The sequence below is a fragment of the Ischnura elegans genome, chromosome 4, assembly GCF_921293095.1.
Source record: "Ischnura elegans chromosome 4, ioIscEleg1.1, whole genome shotgun sequence".
NCBI classification, from domain to species: Eukaryota; Metazoa; Arthropoda; class Insecta; order Odonata; family Coenagrionidae; genus Ischnura; species Ischnura elegans.
Genome location: NC_060249.1, coordinates 42,377,645 through 42,400,194, shown reverse-complemented (window position 1 = coordinate 42,400,194; position 22,550 = coordinate 42,377,645). Strand labels below are relative to the sequence as shown.

At 37.4% G+C, this 22,550-nt stretch overlaps 1 protein-coding gene across 2 annotated transcripts in view; it reads right to left on the bottom strand.

Moving 5' to 3' along the window:
- LOC124157362 overlaps window positions 1-22,550 on the bottom strand; it is a 385,239-nt gene that overhangs the window by 18,979 nt on the left and 343,710 nt on the right. For both annotated transcript variants that reach the window (XM_046532026.1, XM_046532027.1), the window contains 4 exons: window positions 9,437-9,784; window positions 4,817-5,526; window positions 689-822; window positions 249-420 (listed from right to left, as the gene is read on the bottom strand). In XM_046532026.1, coding sequence (XP_046387982.1) covers window positions 249-420; window positions 689-822; window positions 4,817-5,526; window positions 9,437-9,784 — 1,364 coding nt within the window. The remainder of the gene's footprint in view (window positions 1-248; window positions 421-688; window positions 823-4,816; window positions 5,527-9,436; window positions 9,785-22,550) is intronic.

Here is a 22,550-nt window from a genome sequence, read left to right as displayed (position 1 = left end):
GCGATAATTTTTTTTCAGTCTTCCTAGGGTTAAAGGTTAACAGACATGATAGAGGTAATTCCAGTATTGTAGACCAGTGATGTTGTTGATAGCCTCCAAAGGCCAAAAGACCATTCTTCCAATCCTAAAATATTGATACCATAAACAATACTTTCTTAAACTAGTCAAATATATTTGTTCTACTTTACTCGGTCATGTAAAAGGTAGTCGCCTCATAAGGCTAGCATTCTCTGAAAATTCATCCATACCTTGTTGTGGCATCTCATTTGAGATATGAATGGTTTGAAGATCAGTCCCGGGTCCCACGGAAATAATGGCAACATCATATGCAAAGTCAGGTGCTGTAAGGTAAACCACATCGGCTTTCATTGTCGCTGACTTTTTCCCTTTCAGCCAGCTAACTTCAAGTCCCAAATGATGCTGAAAAGAGGAATGAAATGAAGAAGTAAAAGTTACTGTGAGATAAACAGTATGATAATAGCAGATAATAACAGAGGGAAATAATAATAAAAATGAAAAGCTAAAATTGCATTATGCATTCTGAACTTTTCCATTAAGATTATTTACAAAGAAAATTAAATATTTGATTCACCATAAAACTTAAATATGATTCATTTTAGTATATCCTTTCAAATGGATGATTAAATACCAATAAGCTCTACACAAAAGGCAAAGTGATTTTTCATACCTTGCGGACAACATGAGCACAAGTCAAAATCAGTCCTTGACTGCCATTGATTGGTACACCAGTACCCTGGGTATAGCCACACTTCACAAGAACAACAGGACAAGATGCAATGGCGTAAAGAGCATGAAGCTCATCTGGAGGCCAATAGAAAATATAATTAGCACACATTGATAGATGAACAATAATATCTGAAATTAAAATAAAATATCATGAAATGAATACAAGTGTTGAAGATAAAAATGTAATGATAGCTTAACAGTTATTAGATTTGAATTTACAAGGAATATAAAAATGCACAGATGAAATGAAAAATGTGCTTCTAACATGTAACTGCACAAATAAAAAAAATACTCTTGGCAGGCATAAAGCATTTATATTACAATTGACATGCAATAGACAGTTTCAGGACTCGAATAAAAAAATGGGATTAGAATAATACCACACCTCATATTGAAGGAAAAGAATAAATACTATTAAATGATACATTAATAATTTACAATAAATATCAGAGAGATATCATGATTGATTTTTTAAATAATGCATTCAGAAATTAATATTTTGGGATATAAATTTAACCATCTTCATGTTAACAGTCCCATTGCATTGTACGTGAAACAATGCTTCAAGAAACGACAGCCTACACCAGAATACACCATGAGGCACAACATAACCTCAATAATGTGAAGGAAGGTAACAGAAAAACTTTCTTTGGTGAATGAGCACAGCTTATGTTTTGTCCAGTAAGTCATTTTGTCAAGGAATGCTACCCTCTTTCATTACACTCCAAGTATTTTCAAGATACCATTCTTACATTTACATTGATAAATTACCACAGGTTACTCATGAATTCAGAGCTCATGATGGATAAAATATCCAAAAGTATTCCCTTTAGTGTCATGATTAAATGCATTTTTCACAATAGCTAACATTAAGTCCCTTTAGCTAAGTTTCATTATAGAAGGACCGTCACCCATCATCACTTTGATGAGTAGCCAATTCTTTCAAAATGGCAATTCCTACATCAAGTATCACCTCAATCTTTCGTAACTTTCCATTATTATTGATTACTTAAAGTAGGTACTGTAAAATTAAATTATTTTGGGCAGGTAAAAATATTATACTTAGCACTCACGTACCGTTAAGGAACAAGATGGATCAAAATGACCAGTAGAAAAAAAGCATTACTAATACATATATGTTCAAATGAATCAGTTTTCCCAACTTTGCAGGTTGCTAACCAAAAGAAATTGATCATTCTTTCAAGAGCTTTTGTTAATTCTTAGAGCCAATGATTTTATAAATTAATTAAGCTTGGTTATAAGCCATTATGTATTAGATATTGGTGCACTGAGATACTTAAGGGACATGAGTCAAGAAGACAAATATGATTACCAGTAGTCAAACCAGGAGGTTGACTTCTAGACCAATCCTCTCAGAACCTATAGGTATAGGCTTATAAGATCTTCGAAGATTAAACCCACCAAGTGAGAAGACTTTGATTACATTATGCACCACTGACTGACATTTGAGGGAAAAATCAAAGATCATACCTTCTTCTTTTAGGTAATAGGTTCCATTTTTATATGGTAACTTCTAGTTTTCACTCATAGCAGCTCATGCTGCCTCCAGGATGGAGTAAAATTTTCCCTTCCTAAATATCCAAAACCAATCCCACCCATTTCGTCTATCATATCTAGACCACATTCCCTTAATCCTTTCCCAAATCAAGCCCCTTATGAAGATATAGGGGGAAAAGTCCATAATTTACAGACCTGGCTTCTGGGGCAAAACTTCATGTGGTCAAAAAACTTTTGATTCCACTGTTTACTGCTGACTTGGACTGATACTGTTTTCCTTATGCTGATGGTAAATTGATGTCAAGTGGTATAACTGACTCAAAAATTTTCAGGCAGAGTAAAATTAAATCATACACATTAAATTATATTTTTGGAAATATAAATAGGTATAAAAATGGGGTAGAGAAGATTCAAAGCCATAACTACAAACCCTTTTTAGAGACGATTTTCTCTCTACCTTCCACAGCAGTGAATACTAGTATTTTTACAATCACTACTCCTGACTGTCTCTAAAATTGATACTTATAATCGAAAAACATAATTCCAAAATTTCTAGGGTCATTTGCGATAGAGGCTAGAGGTGTTAGAAAATTTCCGTAAGTCTTTTTTCGAGTTAAAATTTCTACACGACGACGTCGATTAAATTAAGGAAACTGGCACATCGTAACATCTACATAAAGTACTTTTCGTGAACCCACTCCCCCAGATCACCTGCTTTCGGTTTCACTACTTCCCAAGTAGGAGTTTTGCCATTACCTCTGCCTCTCATAAGTAAGTATATTGAATTTTGGGCGCGAAAACGGAGGATTTTACAATTGTGAAACTTCCACCAGATTCGTATTATCGATGCTATCCTGTTTGAGATAATATGAGACAACTAATAAAAGGGATTATGAGATGCAATCTTTTGGATGGGGTAAATTAGTGAAACTCCCGTAAAACCAACTTCCGCAAGCATCGTCCTTGTTGCAGTAGCAGAGATCAGGTGAGAAGGGGAGTCATGAGAATAATGAATGTAATCGGGTGCCCCCAATGATCGGCGATTCCGTTGTAGGGAAAATCTTAATTGAATTCGAGTTCCGCGGGATGCTGGTAGCGCAGGTAATTACCGGTGCTTGTTACAAAGTTGGCAGGTGCTAGCCGCCACCACGGGCGCAGAAATAAAGGAAAACTAGCGGTGCAAATCGCGATCCGGAAGAAGGGTAGGCGGTCATCGGGGGTGCGGCTAAGCCTTGCTCCCCTCGGACGCAACTACTCCGCGCTGCTCGGTTACGATCGCAGATAAATATTCCGACGTCCAATCAGCCAGCGATGAAAATTCTAGGAGCCGGCCGAGGGAAAAAACGCGTTGCGTGGGAAAATGTATACTCTACTATGGGTAAAGAAAATCGGGGAAATTAGAACGATTCAATTGAATCTCCCGGTGAAAAAACATTCGAAGTATCATGTGCCACGATTATATTCGACTGTAGCACGCGAGAATCAACAGTTGCTTAAACGAAAAAAGGCGTTTTTGAGAGAATATTTACGAAGTTTCTTGGGAACCCAAGGGAAAATAACGCCTAGTAGATCTAACCTTAGATAAACTGTTTTCACATCTTTTCACACACAAGCTCGGTTATGTTTCATCTAGCATGCAAATTACTCACGATGTTTTCATTATAAAATTTCGATATATTTTCTTTATAAAATGGAAAAGGAAAAACATTTGTTCCAATTATTCGCGAACTCATACAAGGAATTTAAATTCTTATTTTCCTTCCGCTACAAATACTTTTCGTATGGGAAGTTAATTTGATACTACTGCACTAAAATTTTACATGATTTAGAATTAATTACTCCATGTATCAAGCGAATGATCAGCCAATCTAGGAATCCTAATCTATGAGCACATATTTTTCCCTAAACTATTATCGATCCAAAATCGTATAAGTAGATACTGTTATCAATGTTAGCCTGGGTGGGCGCGAGAGATAGGGAGGGAGCCCGAAGGGCCGAAATCGCTTTCACGGTTTTTAAGGAATACCCCTGATGTGTGCTGTCAGGCACTATCATTTCTCGTCACCGAGGCAACGCTCTGCATTGGGGATAAAGAAAAGTGCATGGATTTAAACGACAGTTCCTTCCCTAGCATGGGAGAATAAAAGGGAGGGGGCCAGCTCCCCCAATCGGACACGCAGATCTATAAGCGCTACTGATATTAAATAAGTGGTTTGATTCATAAATCATAGGACTTCCGTAAAAAAATAAGCTATGGTTTTTATTAGGAACACTTTTCCTACAATGACAGTGTATTAATTGTGGCGGATATGTGCAGTATTGCATTGTGGGATATCCAATTTACGATAGAAAAAATGGTAATTTTGTACGGACCCCCACTACTACTGGGAGGTTACTCTCCAGCCCCCTATCCTTGATCCGCCACTGATTCATGATGTAGGTATTTTTCATGCATAGCAAATCACTTCTTTCTCATAGAAAATTGCAAAGAATCATCGCATTTTTTAAATCAAAAATTCATTTCCAAATTCATTTATTCCCTCGATCTCACCTTCCCCAACACTTCCATCATCATTCTCCCCGATGGATCCCGGAATGCCAATTTTCAGGAAACCTTGAAGAGATGGCTCTAGGTAGCAGGCAAGGGAGAATCCCACCCACTCCCCCCTCCAGTAGCATATGGACTTGAGCAACATCCCCGCCAGCTTCCACTGGTCTCCCGAACACCTCGCGAAGATCGGACCGCCCTCGGAGCCTCCCGTTGCCCGCGCGTCCGTCAGGAAAAGCGACCGGCTGCCCGTGATGCAGTCCCCGCTCACCACTCCCTGGCTCCAGGAATTCATGAAAGGCGAGCGGAGTTCGGAAAAGTCCTTCCTTATAATATGCACGTCCCTGTCGTCTATTCCGTCCCTCTGGCGGAAGCTTCCTCCGTCCCGGCAGTGCCTCCCGCGGACGTGCGAAGCCTTGTTCTCGGAAGTGGCGACCCCGGTGAACGGGGAGGAGACGAGGAGGACGGGGGAGCCCCTGGACAGACCGCTGTGGTGCACGCGGTCCAGGAGGGTGGCGAGGGCGGCGGGCGTCGACGGCATCTCCGACGTCTCTTCTTCTTCTTGCACGGGACGGAACACCACGAACATGGACAGAATGAACTTGAGGATGAGGAGCTCGTCAGTGTCGCCCTCTTGGAGGAATTCCCAGCCGGAAGACTGGAGTTCGCCGAACGCCTCCGAAAGAGATCGGCAGCTCCAAGCGCCTACGACACTGCGTGCATAAGAAAGGAGAGGAGAACCACATTTTTGGCACAACGGAAAAATATTAAGTTCTAAATATTTTTATATTAAAGTTACTATATATTAAAGTTATAATTATTTAGTCCAAACAAATGTGCCTCACGAAAGGTAAAACAAATTTTTATGAAATATTAAAGCTTTGGAAATGATAAAATTAACATTACAGAAGGCCATAAACACTCGAAATAATTACGCAGGAATAAGACGTTTCCCAAAATAGAAAACATCACGAACGAAAATTCCCGCACTTTCTGCGCACTTGCGGGTATCCAAAATAAAATGCTGTAAGTCATGTTATATAAACTTGACAGTGTTTTTTGATATTAGTTTTTGTGCATAAACAAATCACCTCTTTTTCACAGATAATTGACAATAAGTCTTAGTTTTTACAAAAGTAACACTCTTTTCCAACGACCATATTCAACTCCAGCGGTGTAATGCAAAAAACATCCTCGTTTCCGAAAGAAAATATTTCCTCAATTCAACAGAAGAAATATAACCAACGGAGTTTTACCTCGTAGAGGACAGGAATTCAAGGGCCCCGGGATTTGAAAAATTTTAAAACTTAGGTTAAAAGGCTTCATTTGCAACATTATAAGTTTTTATACAACTATTGTCTCCAGATCATAAAAAATAAATGGTAATCCGGAAATTTTAAAGATAAATATTGGAGGGAGAGGGTCAAAGCTCCCTTTTCTATTCCCCCAGCAACTCTACCAGCTTCAATGAAATTGAGGAAGCATGCTTTGGGGGACGAAATAGTACCATTTACGAATACATACTTTCTGACAACAATAATCCCCTAAATCTTGTTTGATGTTCAGAGACTATGTCCATCAATAAAATTCATTTTATGAAATTGTATTGTGCTGTAGATCATCACTGTTTCATGTATAGTTGTGTAAGTGAAAGTTGTTGTCGCTATACGGAGGGTACTATTTATTTTCTTTTGAATATAATATTTCTGCTGTAGTTCTACGATATTTATTATTTCCTATTGTTTTCTAATTGTACAAGTAAAGTGAATTTTTATTTCTGTAAAGTATTTAGGATCTTATAGTTCCTCGAAAATAAACGTTTATTATTATTATTTCTATTGTTATGTATCCCCTACTTCACACTCAATTTCACCATTCTCCCCCATTAAAATCTTGGAAAAGTATCTTAAAACCAGTAAAAACCGGGATTATTACGTTTAACCAGGGAGGGATGGACACTAGAACTAATAAATGTAAATAAGAACATAATAATTGCAGCTAGACGTCATGGTTACCAGGATTCCTGTTTGCATGCCTCCAGCTAACAAAGACATAATGTTAGCCACCAACTAGACCCTTGATAAGGGATTGTGAATCTGCTGAAAAGTAAAGACAGATAATAAACATTAAGAAATCACTTAAGGACGGATGTCGTTGTTTGGGCTGTGGCTAATTCGCTAATTTTCGGCTCAACTGGAAGGTAGGCGGTAAATAACAACGAAACCTTGATTCGTGAGGATTTCGGAACGAAATACAAAATGTACACAAAACTTTTTTTATTGCGGGAATTATGCACTTCCTGTTTTCTTCTGTTGGATCTCACAACTGTGATTAAAAATGATTACACAGCTTTAACTCAGGTTTATGGCATGCTATCACACACTGTTTTACAAAAATGATGGAGTCTTAACGACATAAGTTTTTTTCATGCATAAATATATCACCCCTTTACACAGAAAGGGTCTAGCAGGCTAAGATGGTGAAAAGTGCCCCCATATATTTTGAAAAATAAAAAATATAAACTTGCATAAAAAATTATGTTTCCCCAAAGTTTCAGGCCTCAACAGTGGAAAATAACACCCAAAAAATTGAAACACGATTTTTAGTTTTTTAACCATAATTCCAGTTTTTATTTTTGTAAAATCGTTTTCTTGATTTTAAAGCATATACTGTTACGTTCTACCATTCCTGAATTTTTTCAAAATTTTTAACCGAAAACTAAACATTTACATAAGTTTGAAATTTTTAAAATTAAATGAAAATTTCAGGAAGCAATAGACAGGCCGACTCAATATATGTTGTTACCTCTACGTTGAAGCAAAATTCTAATTTTTTCAGATTTTTAAAATTGGTGGAACACGGTCAAAACCACGAATAACTACTTTGCGCCATTTGCATCTATGTATTCCAAGGGGATATTGGATTTGATTGTTGAGAGCAACGATTGCTGATCAGTTTATAATGTTATTGATTAAGGATAAAAATTAACATAAACAATGCCTATTACACTTAGATTAATCTTAATTACTGTTTATAAATCATTGGTTTCCAACTGGTGCACCGGTTGGAAACCGCTGTTCTAAACTGTAAGTGTGTAATGTTTGATCGGGGAGCGAGATATGACCATTGTGACACTCTCATTGTATCAACGCCCGCAGGCACCTGCTTTTCGCCCATGCATGCATAATTGTAATGAGCTAGGTAGGTAAAGCCGTGAGAAATTAAGTATCATTTTCAGTACTTTTACAGCCTTAAAGCAACCCACGGAATTTGCTGGGAAATTGGAGCTCACACGAGACACGCCCTGAACGGGGTCATGACTAACGGATTCAAAAATTGGTTCCAGATTACCACCGTAGGCTTAGATTGTAACTCCTCAGCAAATTCGAATGCGGGCATGGGTGATGTTGACACGCTATCCGAGAGATGCAGCTCAGTAAATTATTTTGTTTTCCACAAAATGGGAGAAGATGAGGCATTTAAGTAATTAGGCGGATTTGACCCATTTCATTGCGTTCGAAAGTAGACTTATCTCCTTTACACTACGGAATGAGAGAAATATGGGCATAGCACCAAAGATGAAACACCTGCATGAGAAGCACAGCTACATTAATTGTCCATCTAGCAAATGGGATGGATAATAGGAAGATAGCGAAAGCCATTGACCCTCCCTAAAGTAAACATGTCTGGAGTCAATACAACAAGAAATTAATTCGAAAATGGAGTGAAGACGGAAAAAAAGCATTTATACACGCACAGAAGTTGGGTATTTATTTCCTGCCCATGTTCCTTCCTAACGATGATTACATTTAATACACACATTATGGATAAAACTTATATTGCCACTCATTAAGATGAACGCAATACAGCCAAAAATTCTTTCATAAACATTAAAAATGCACATTATTCGATAGATTGCGGACTTTACGCAGAGTTAAAAAATAATATTTGATGGCTACGTAGCCTTAAGTACTCTTCTCAACAATACAATACCCATGAATACCCGAACACTTGGAATTGAGATTTTTTTCACCATCCACAATCCGCGGATTAGAAATATAAGAAACGCACATTTCACCGACTAACAGATTCTATCCTTAATCCTTTTATACAATAACAGAATTTTACATTCACCAATCGCTTTCAACTAGTGAATATGTTTCATGTTCATTTACTCATGATATATTTTGGCGGAATACGTAGAGCAAAATAACATTAAAAGGAGATATTTCGCCAACAGTATGCAGAATCATCAACTATTCAACCCTTTCATTTATTACTCTCCATAAATAAGGCCGGATCTATAAATATTTTCAGGAGGGGGGTTGAAATACCGAATTAATCTCTCAAAAACTTCGAGGACTTGGTATCCCTAGACACTCCTCCCTCAGTGGCTAGCATATGGGATGGATAATAGAGATATATTTAAAGCAAAACGATTATTTACAGTCTTTATACAGAGTAACAGAAATAATATTTGACGGCAATGCGGCGGGAAGTAATCTTACCGCCTTCAATGTTTCATAAAACACAACTTGATCTCCGCTGAAATAAGGTGCACGAAAAAACGTCCTCAAACTCAAATTCATAAGATATGGCAATATCCAACATGCACGCACTTACCTTGCCACAAAATCCTCGCCTGATTCTCGCTGAACGTAAAACTCAAGGTTTTCGAAAGATTCTGGTAGCGGGAGGCCCGGTATGCGATCCCTGGTCACCTCCATGACATCCTTCAGGATATCATCCGTGCCCACCTCCAGGAGCGGCAGGATGGCGCTGCCGTGGGTGAGACCCCATGTGTGGCCGCCTTGGCGCCACAAGAAGCCGGAGCACCCGCCAGCGGCGGACGGGTCGCCGGCGCGCAGTCTGCTGTGGATGGCCACCGCCTCGAACGGTCCACCCGCGGGGCCGAACCGGGACTCCCCCGCTCCCTCCGTACCCGCGCACCTCCGGAACATGTTGCGGAAACTAGAGAGGGTTTCACATATCACTACCGCTAAAACTTCTTTTCGGAACAATACACTGGGTATGATTCCGAAAAGGAATGTCTTGTCAGAAAAGCCTTCCTTCTACAACAATTTCACAGAGTTAATAATGTAAAATGTGTGTAATGGGGAAAAAACCTCTAAAAATGGGTTTGACTAGTGTCTAATTGAATCAAGGAATTGAATTCTTGAATAAAGGAAGTTCACCTTATATTTTGGCCATTGCTGAGGTGGATATCCCCAACATAACACGCTTAAAAATTGGAAATCCCGCTCTATTCACCATAAAACTCCGCAAGCGTCACTGCTCTTCGTCGAACTCGATAACTTATCACTTGCTTAAAACTTAACTATGATAAAAAAAAATCCGGGACTCATACGGTAGAGCGTTCTCAACATTTGCCTGTATCTCATATTTTAAAACTACAACCTCCGCATTTTATCAGATATTGAATTTCTAAACTTGAGACAATAATGCAAGGGTCCAATTTACGTAACCTGTAACTTAAGAAGATAGCTACGTTACTAGTGAGAAATACGTCACAAACAAGGAAAATATGTCTGGTCGTGTGGGAGCGATGTTAAGGAATCGTTCTCTAAAGGAAACTGACGAGAGAAACAAATTATGCGTGATTTCCACAAAAATTTCAAAACATTACCTTTAAGTAGTACTCCATTGACTGACGGCCACAAAAAAGAGAAATAATTTTCATAAATTGAATTTGGATACTCGTATTTTATGCAGGCTCTTGCGGCACTACCTCTATATATGAGGGAATAATATTGCTACAGCCAAAATAAATGTGACACTTTAACCAAAACTAATATAATAATTCCTATAAAAACTGAATCATGGTAAAAATGTACACACTTTATCGTGTTACTTCGTGAGCTATTACTTAGTGCATGATTTATATAACTGAAGTCAAATTACACTAGTTGCGTGAATAAGGCGGTTGCTACGGCTAAAATTAACGGACAAATTCAACTTTAAAATATAAAGAGTGAATTACTCACGATTTTTGCACACTCGCTTTTCTTTTTAACCTCAATGGATACCGTAAACGAAGGAAAAAAGTTTTAAAAATAGCATTCGTAAAAAGTACCTGTTTTGGATCGCACAATCGCGAACTGACCTCATTTATACGCAGAGGAAGTCCCAGTTAAGGTAATTGAAAACTCGGAAAAATTAAATGTATTATTATTATTATAAAAACCAATTTCAAACAAAAAACAATGCGTAGGGGTGAAATAAGGTATAGTACAAAGAGCCTACGACTATTGTTTGGGACTACAGCAATAAGGATCACGGTGAATAATAATTAACTGTCAGAACCGGAGAAGGATGGATGACGTCTGTGAAGGCAAAACTTCTTTAAATTACATACGAGAAAAGTATACGTTTCGGACTGAGTAGTCAAGAGTCTACCTCTCTAAACGCAATGATAAAACTCCGCAACACCAGGGATGAACTATGGAACTTAAACTTTCCGAGCTTTGCAGACTACTATCCAAGTTACTTAAATCCAATGGCAATATTACCGAAATTCATGGTACTACGTGTTAGGTCATGCGATCAAAATCCGCAGGACTGGGAGTCCAGCCACGTACCTTCAGACTTTTGCGTAGACAATATCGCTATTCAGGTTCCTTGAGACCGACGGCAATTCAGAAGGTGCTAGGTGTTATTTCCTTTCGTTCCATTAAGGATAGAAATGCAAGGAAACTAATCCCAAAAGAAGCTGACATCACTGAGGGAAGATATGTTGATTTCAAGTCGAAAAATTCCCAATGCATGAATTAATGACCCCATGACATCCATTGGATGACTATCGTGAGGAGATAGCATTGCACATGAAATATTTTACAACTCTCACTTATCAAACTCAAATTGCTTGTAACTTGTAGATAGACATAAATACTCTATCCTATTCATTCATTACTACTCTGATTCGCGAATGCCAAAGGAATTATTTTGCATTTACTGGTAATAAATTTTTAACCAATAAGGGATAAAACTTTCAACTCATTCGATATCAATCTTAAGTAAAGTTTACGACTTAATGCGATGTAAATTATGAATATTATTAAAAAGAGACGTAGAATTAAAAAAAAAATATTTAATAACTTTGCACGAAGCATTTCGTAGCCACAAAAACTTTATCGAGTAAATTTTTAAGTAAAAGAACACTTTTTAATGGTGTGGTGACAACTATACGCGTCGAAAAACGGTACCGTAGAATGGGGTGAATAGGCTCAGTTTTCAACTTAATTATTGTGCTATAACTTTTAGACCATTTATAGCAGCACAGTGAATTTAATGCCATTTTATGTGCCTTGGCCTATATTTCTGATTCATTACCTGAGACATCTTCATATCATTATTAGTGAGATGTAATTATGTTTTTAGTGGTCTGATCCCATTGGTCCGCGCAATGGGGTGAATAGACTCTTACACGATTTACACTGACAGAATCTACCCTCCTTTAATGTTGATGAATAGGCTCAAGAAATAATGGACTGGAAACATTAATTTGAATTTCTAGATACATTTTTCTTTATTTTTAACGTAAAAAGAGCACTTTTATGGTTAATAAAGGCCCAAATTTGTTAAACTGTTTTCAATTTTGTTATTAATTTGTAAAACAGCATCTATTACTTCTCAAATACAACTTTAAAATCTTTCTGGAGCTTTCTGTCATCGCTCCAAGTGGGTCGGTTCAGTTGAGAAGTAATGCTGTCCTCGTACTTTTTACAGTTTCAGAACTCATGTCGTAAGTAGCTAATCAATCTATATATATATATATATAAATATATATATATATATATCCACAATACGTTTTTCCTCATCAGGGGATAAAACTGTTCGACCACGCTGAGGTTTCATGATCGGATTTTTCACATGTCGTCTGATGACCGAGTATGGAATATTGTATTCAAGGGCATTATTACAAATGCTTCACCCTGATTTCACAGCTTCCACAACGTGATTGATCTCTTTGGAAGTCCTCTTGATGTACCGTTTTCATCTTGGATCAGGCTTATAATTTAACGGCATAGTGATGAGTGAGCCTATTCACCCCACTTCACACGAGATTAGCTACCATGTATCTTGAAGAAATTGGCTGCTGCTTTTCTCCAAACAAGTTTAAAATTACCAAACTTTAGGAGTAGAAAGAAAAATAATGATTTATATAGGAGTTAAAATGGCAACAATGTTACCTCAACAGTTTTCGAAAGGTAAACAAAGTTTTTCGGGAGCATGGAAAAGCTGTTCGCGTTGATGAGTGCTGTGATTGATCTCACATTGAAATGGCTGCCAGACAAAGAAAAATAATCGATGAATGGGACCACAGAATCCACGTCTGCCGAAAACCGTTGATAGTTTTCGATCTATCTGCATTCGTTGGGTCTTTTTTTGAATCTAAAGAATTTTCTTGAAAAGTGAGTCTATTCACCCCGCTGAGACCATTCGCCACATTTTACGGTAATTGGCATTCTAGCATCAGGAAAAGTCTGATGACATTTTCAAAGGTTTAATTCAACATTAACCCATTAAATTTCAAGCATGTTAATAACTTAAAAATTCAGAATATTTTGATGAATTAGCAATAAAACGGACTCAACTAAGGTAAATTATCGATTTCTATATTTTCATTGCTTTTAGTTTGCCGTTGGTGAAACATTGCGCATGCGCAACTTTGGGAGTTCCCCGGATCAAATAACCCATTGTGTCTTTTTTCGGAACTCTTTTATTTTTGCAAATATGTAATTCTTTTTTATTATCACCCAAATATATAATTTACCAATAAACGTTGTATTAATAATGAAATTTAGAAGAGCAGGCGGTATGCAAATGAATATTGGACTTTTGACACAAACTAATCGTCCGGCTGCTACAAACTCAGCACCTTCGTCGTGAATATTTTCGCCATGAACAATTTTGTGGCCAACCTTGTCTTTCCTAACTGCATTTCGCAAACTATTTATTCCATTGCGTCCTATATTATGACAATTTTAGTGACTACGAGGGTAGTTGCTCAATGCGAAACTTGAAGCTTCTACGTGATGGAATGGCTCCAAGTTATCACTTACAGGCACTTTGTTACTTCCACAAAATATTTATAAAAATTTCTATCATTTGACCAGTTTCGGCTGTTACACCATTATCAAGTACAGAAAATATAAAAAACCGGTCAAATAATAGAAATTAAAAAAATATATATTGCGGAATTAACTAAGTGTCCGTTATAGATAATGAGTAGTTGCTCCTTCACTCTTTTTTTTCGTGAGGAAACATAACACTATTTCAGAATGAAAATATATCTGACTGATGGGTGATCCAATTGCAGCTTCAAATTTACAAATGGGTCCAATGCACCGTATTTGTTCATACAGTTATTTATGAATTATCAAGCCAACTCAAAGAATAATGCATTCTTTTTGTCGATCATATAACCAAAAGAACCTTACTTTCCTTTGGACAGTTCCTTTAGAGTGCGAAGAGCGCAACTTGCGATCCTGTTTTTTTCCCACACCACGAGGGATTCTTATGCCATAATTGGGAAAAATCCCTTTTCTGTCAAAAGAATCTGTAGAAAATAACTTGATAAAAATTTCAAAATACTATAAGTGATTTCTTGGAACTTCAATCACTCTTGCCAGGCCAACTACCAACCTTTCCCCTTTTCTCAAAGAGGTATAATTTTTTTTAGATTCTCCTCCAAAGGCAGAAAATTCTTCTTTATGTTTTCATCTTTTTATGTTTTTTTTATGTTTAAGTCACAGAAAATTCTCACCATAGCGTACGTAAACGCTGATTGAATCTTGCTCGATACGTGAAGTTAAAAATATCAAACACTATGACAACTCGGAAAAAACTCACCACCTGCCAAACATCCTAGTACAGACACTTCAGCACTTATCTAGATGTAAATGTAGCACTAAAATATTGTACCTACAATTGCCTGAAATTTATACCCACTAAAGATATATAAAAAAGATTTGGGGGAACGACAGTAAAATTACGAAACAAACTGGAAGAAGAAAGAATTAATTAATGTCACGGACACATTACAGGTATAAGATGATCATTTTCTCAAATTCACAATACAAGTTTTTAGATTCTTAAATATTTCATGATGCACATACAACATTTATAATGGTCTTTCGTAAACGCTTTGGAAGTAAAAATATCGCGACTCGGAATTTAATTAAGCAAGACACCCATAAATCACGAGCCGCGGGCAAGCCTCCAGAACTTCAAACCCCCTCTCACTAGAAAAGATAGGAAAGCTCATGGCTACTGGCTAGTGAATAAGGAGCTACAGAATAAGTCCGGAAAATACTCCACGTGCTGCTTTAGGAAAGGTAAAGGTTAACGAATAAAATGGAGGAGATACTCCATTATGAGAATTTGAAACTACAGTATTTTAACTACAGCACAGAAAGTTTCCTTAATAAATTAAATAATTGTTCGGGTGATACCTTCTTAATAAAATATTTTTCGGGCACGAAGAACCTTTAAACTCGTCAAAATCAAGAGTTCGGATGCGAAAACTTGATCGATATTTCATCAGTCTTCTAAATATGTAATGCTTATTTGAAAATTGAAGGCGAACTGGGAATTCCATTTCTACCTTCAGCCAATTAAACATATTACATATTGTGTGCACCAAAATTAATATGCTGTTGATACGCTTGGGTGGAAAAACAATAATTTTTTACTTCTATAAAATCTTTTTTCAAGGAAAATAAAAGAGATTCACAGGATATAGCTATAAAAAGCAATACAAAAAATACATTTCCTTGGAGACAGTTGAATTACAAGACATACGTCCATATGGAGAAGAAAGTTTGAGTAAGAGTTGTTCAAAATAGTACAAATAATTACTGAAGAGGATGTAGCACCTTAGAGATAAAAAAGAAGTATGATGGCTTTCACGCTCGGAAAGGGCGAAATTCTCATGAACAATGAAATTAACCACCAAGGCCTCATGGGCCCTGCGTCATAATATTATCTCCTTTAAAACCTTCCCCGGACGTTCGCTATATTTTAAAACCAAAATTAGCCAAATCGGTCCGGCCTTTCTCGAGTTTTAGCGAGACTAACGGACAGCAATTCATTTTTATTATATAGAATTATTAGGCTATATGAAAAATAAAAATATAAAATGAGCCCGCAGGACAGAAAATATTGTTGACTAGGAGTGCAAAAGATAAAAAGGAATTAAATCACTATGCTAAAAATAATTAATCATAATGAATGACACAGGAAATGACATAAAAACTGCTCGAGGCCACTTATTAGGCGATATACGAAGTTTAAAAAGAAGACGATGGAAGGGAAATGCTGAAACTGGTGAAGAAGACAGCGCGTGGGCGCAACATACAATAATAAGTCGTATTAGAGTCTCCACACGAGCTATGGCGAAATGAAAGAATCATCAAATGACTCTATAAAGATCAGGATCTACCACATTGACCCTTGAGCATTCAATTCATTGGTGTAGACACAAGTAAACATGAAAGGAACTTAACTTCGATTTTAAAATTGAGCATATTATACAAATGAACGTTTCAAGCTTATCTTGATGGTAATTTCCTATGTACACGTCCAAATATAAAAACCACAGTTTAACATTTATGGACAAAAGTTTTAGGAACATAACCGGTTATACTTTCAGCACCTAATACTACTTTCACAGTACCAAGGTAAATTCACCAGATAGATAACTACTGAAACTATGCTAGGTTAAGTATTAAAATATTTTGCGCGGAAAATTAACCAATATAGTTTATTCAGTTAAGTCCGTATTACACGACGTAGTCTTCCCAGAAATGTTTTACCTTGTAGCAGTTATAAACCAGTACCATTCAACAAGTAAGAGCCCATGTTTTAATGAAAAAAATCACTCCTTCAACCTAGGGGAGATGACTTAATAATCATCGAAACGGGTCATTTGGCGAAGCACCCGGCTGATACCCACAATTTCATTCTCTCTCTCCGTGAAATGCAAAGCACTCTGGGTACGCAGCTGAGCATCGCGACCGCAAACAGTCCCCTCCCAGCACATCATGTCTTTCAAACGCCAATTTCGAGCGTTCAGAGAGGGCCCTTGGCGTGCTCTCCATAATGGCCAATTGTGCCCTCAATTGCTGCGGGTTTCAGAGCAGGAACAACCTTCACCGATCTTTTTACGGATCGTTCAAATTGACGCCATTGGGACTCTTTTAACGATCACACTCCACTTACTTGTAAGACAAGAGACAATGCAATTGCCTCTTAATGCGTTTAGAATCCCATTTACGAAAACATACTTGTACTCAACACACTGAGCTGATAGCATCAGCTGGAAAGTGCATGGAATATGATTGAGCTACTTACTCTTCTTTTCTCGTTGAAATGCGATAGCCCCAAAGCAATGGAAACTAAAAAATCACAACTCTGCAGTTGAGGGCCGTATTCTTAGTCGACGCTGTAGGGCCAACCGACCCTGGATACGTCATCAGCCCCTACATAAACCGATCTCGCCCTACATACGCCACATCAAGCCCTACATATGGCCGTTTTTGGAACTAAACAGGCCATACTTGATGTAGGGTAGCTGAACCAGTCCTACACCCTACAAAAACAATATGCTCGGTCATTAATTTTCGGTCGTCTTTTCTTAGTTTCATAGTTAGTTCCATTACACCACCAGAGTGTAAAATTAGCACTGCGCCATCATATACATCATTTCAGAGAACTTGACGACGGGATTACCCCCCACCACTTATGTAGGGTCGACTGAGAAACGCATGTAGGGGCCTTTTGTTATGTAGGGACGGATATGTAGGGTCCACTAAGAATACGGCCCTAAGTTTCAGAATAATAACATATGCGATAAAATGAGACGCATTCTCGATACCAACGAAGATGGTGCAAGAGTCTGGAAAACGTTGGCAACCTTGTAAATATAGCTATCAATTTTGTTCCTTGGAAACAGCCTAAATAACATGCAAACAATTTTATTTTTTCCCCAACTCTTTAAAACGTGTACCGAATAAGTAGTAATTTAAGACAAGGAAAGATTAATATCATCGAATACAATGAATGTAATCAAAATTGAGTGAGATCAAAAGTTTGACGAAGTTTGATTGATGAATGAATACGACCACTGCATTTTCAATTTTTAAAAAATCCCAAGTAGCGAGATAGGAGAAAGTGAATAGATGAAATATGTCATAGCATGGAGATGAAACAGTAGCAACCCATATTCCCTGAATACCCAATCAACAAAAAATACGACTTACGAACTATAGGGTGGGGTTGTATTTTTCAATATACAATATACATATCATTGTATTTAGGACATCCTCAGCATCATTTTCTGCTCCACCACGCAAAATAACGGCCGTATCATGGAATCGATGCAGGTGCCCTTACTTAATAATAAAAAGCACTGACTGCAGTCCAATATTTAAATACAAGCAAACCCTTGGCTAGATAGTTTCCCTTATTTTTTCGAACGAGTGTTTAATATTTAGTCAATGCTATCGATACAAAAAATGAAGTTATCAAAATTTTATCCATTTTTCCAAATAACTTCTCCTCACGACAGAGGTCAATTGTAATTTCAATAATATTCATAAACAATAGCTTCCATAAACAATAGCTGCGAGCACACATGATATTGTTCCACAACATAATTCCCACTTCAAAGTTGAAAGAATAGGTGAATTATGAGAAATGCAATAATTCACTAATTCACGAGAATGACATCCCCTATGAAAAAATTGTATAAAACTGTTTCAAATTTTTATACATTGCCATGGTAAAAATTTGAAACAGTTTTATACAATTTTTTCATTTTTTCATCAAACATAATAATCTTAATAACACACTTAAGTGAAACAAGGTGACTTTGACAAATCAAACGTAGAACCCTATGAACGAGATCCTCTCAACTATAAAATAATGAAAATGATCAAATTTAGTATAAATTTGTGATATGTGAAACAACAGAATTTCATTTGAATCAATATCACGAAAAACTAAATTCGTTGGGACAAACAAAGAATTTATCGCAAATTTTGAGGAAGAGTTTACTTTATTTAACGGAAATAGCCCAAAAGTTACCTCGAATGTATGAAATTGGTCATAAAATAGATTAATTATCTCATTCAAACAATCAAGGCATACTTTTTTTTTAACACGCCACCATTAACAGCGGCATGATTTAATAAATGATGATGACTACTAAGTATAAACATGGGAACCCTTTCACTCCTAAGCCTTACTCCCTCTTCTCGAACATTGATACTCCTTGAAAAGTCATCATGGAATGCAGATCCGCCTGCAATCCTCATAGAACTCCTCTCTTTTCCTAGACCTCTTTTAATGCCTGGCACTTCCCTTCTGCCACCGCCTCCCTACCCTAAAGTCCCCACTTCAGTTCTCTCACGCAGAGTTCGTTCACTCGCCACTACACCCTCGAAAACCTCTCGACCACCACTTCCGGCGTCTTCGACGCTTTTATTTCGCATGCTCACACGACCAATTTATTCTTTCAGCGCCGCCACTTGTCTTGAATCTCCAAAGAAGTCTCTCCCTTTTATTCCAAAGCACTATTCAATATTCCGGTTCTCTCCAGTGGATCAACGAAGTTCCGTCTTCGTGGTGGTTTTCGGCAAAGAGCTAAGAGTAAGCAAAGGAGAGATCGTATCATATGAAGACCGAAAAAGAGGATTTCAGCCTAATTGACCATTGTTGAAGCTAATGTCCATGTAGCTCTGTCCATAGAAGACCACTTTGGCCAAGTCGTGGGCTGATTCGCCGGCGACGATACGAGTATGCAAACAGCGGAGTACTTCGGTTTTACAATCGGAATCAATATCACCTCGTCAACGGAAGACGACTCCACTGCTCAAATGAGATATGCATATGCAAAGGCGCGCATGTTGGCTGCACAGTAACCAAAAGCCAAGACCAGCACAGAGGCCCCAATTTTCGTTTCGTTCCGGAAAATGGCAAAAGTTAAGTAAAAACCCATAAATGGGTTTTATTAAAATCCTAATACTTTTCCTTCATTGAGAGCATAACCTTAAATCAAAATACAATTTCCATTCGAAATAAACAACGTAAAAACAAAAGCTACCGTAGTAGCGAAGCAATCAGACCCATTAGATCCTTACGTGACCGTCCCTACATCCTTCCCTCCCATTTTTTAATCATCATGCAAAATTAAAAGCGCTGAAAATTTTCGAAGGAATACCCTCGATAAATCAAAAGTACGTTACTTCCTTTTATCACGCAAAATTGGCTCGATTTAGCCCACTGACGACGGATGTAAAGACCAGAAAAGTCAATTGGTGGCGACACCGTCGTTTCAAAAGGCTCAATTTAAGCACCACTCCTTCCATCATTTTCCACCCCCGTTTGACGTCATTTTTGCCACGCTCAGTGACTTTGATTGCACCGTTTCGATTCCGACCTTACTCCAGTACACGGAATGATATCTATCAACGTCACCATGAGTCATCGATAAAGGCAGAAGAATGAAAAGCCACTTCAGTACACCCTAATGTGGAATTAAATAGATTAATATCGTGAAAAAGCACAAAAATAATTCTTAATACCTTGATACACGCAACTAATACTACTGCTACTACTATGGCAGCTATATTCTAAATCTGTAAATTTCTCCTTCCTCTAGCATATTTTTCTTTACTTCATTTCGATACGCTTTGTTGTCTCAATTAGCACTGCCATTCAGATAAATATAAAATAGAGAAAGCATCGAGATAAATGCTTAACTAAGATAATAAAAAGGAATTTTATGACTCGGGCAGCAAATGCATTAAGCGGCATTGACCAGAAAATGTTGAACAGCTACAAATTTTCTGCGCCCGACCCCAACCAAAGAAGAAAATTTTAGCTATAGTCTAGCAATTAAACGCGATAAACACGTTTTCTATTCATATATTTGATATACATATATTGAGACTGAGACATTAACGGCGGTTATTCTTAGCCACATAAGGTTTTGTTTTAAATAACAAATTTTACGATAGCCAGCTTATTAGCCACTAAAGTGCATGAGACTTAGAAGGCCTAACGTCAAGCTCCAGTCAGGAAGTTCGCTTCTCTACACAAGCCTTTGTCCTGGATCCAAAACATTCAAGGGTTGAGTAAATATGAAGTTTTCGAGGAAAGACTACGTGAATTGAGATCAGCAGTCCGTTGTAAAAATTACTGCTAATCATAAAAATGTTAAATCGACTCTGATCTCCTGAAGGACAATTTCAAACGCTGGAAAACCAAAATCAAATACCGATAAGTAATAGAAGATAAGGCATACAAGGGAAATGAGAGTAGAAGTTCATATGACATCATTCAGTTATGCCACAAGACTGAAGACTGCATGAAACCATATGAAATCATTAATTATTTCCTCCACTACTTGAAAAGAATGCAATATTGAACGCGTGCACGAAGTTATAGTTCAATTTTCCCCCCACTGGAAAAGGGTAGGAAACATACCCATTAAGTAAAAAAAATAAGTCTTCGGAAAATATGCTGACACGATGACGAGCTATTCCATGTAAGCATTACCAATGGCACAGACCACAAAAATCTAACTTTCTTCCCAATGGGAGTTCATACGTATTTAATTGGTACCGCATCTTTAAAAGAAAAACAAAAAGAATAAACCGACATGCTACGACACTTCAATTAAACTTGTAAGTAACAAACAGGATAAATAGTAATGCCTATTACTTTACTCAGCCCTTCAACACACTGCTATGGAACTTTTACCCAACAAATATTTTACCATATATTGAGAGAGAGCTTACTTCAAGAGGTAAGCTGAAAAAAGACAAAGCAGGAGCAGTAAGAAACAATGCACGCGTCCTTCTATTACTTATTCTCTAAAGTATTGTGAACGCGATATTGACGATTAAGAAATATAAACAGGCTTTAAATATAACCTAAGTTACTTACGAGTGATCCCAACTCCAGGTTATCCGCCATACCCTATCCCAAAGTTGGTAACGTAGTTGGTACCACATCCCTAGCCAATAATTCTTTTTTAGAATAAGATTTTTGGTAACATTGAATGAACTTTTATTTTTTAATGAATGCGTACTTGAAAAAGTTTTCTGGTCACACAGAGTGATGTCACTCTAGATAATTGAAACCTGCTTGGCACAAAAACAAAGAACCGTCTGAAAGGAAAACCCGAAAGATAAAAATGAGATGTGAAGGGGAGAAATATAAATAGCGGTGATGGAGGAAGAGCGTGTGAAGGGAGATATGAGCCAGAGTGGGACAAGGAAAACAAAGGAGGGTGAAGGAACGCCAGGAACAAATGAGAGACAAAGTGGAGAGAGTGCAAAATAAACGCGAGATTATATATTTAGCATCCTGATTCACTGCGAAGTAAGAAAATAAAAATGAAAATAGAAAATCTGCTACAAATCCACTTTAAAAACAGCATCGTAACTCACGACCGTTAGATTTCCCTCTTACCTTTGAAAAACAAAACTTATGCAGACTAAACAACACCTTGACCTTGTTTTCATACGGTTCATCTCCATTTTCTCCATTATTATAGACAGGTTGGTGTACTAAAATTTTTCGAGAGATTGGAAGGCATGCAATAAAAATACTAATTAACTGGAAATGCTCAATCGTGAAGTTTCATGGGATAGGTTAAAGCAAGTGTACGGAACTCCCAGGACGGAAAAATGTACATTTGAAATTT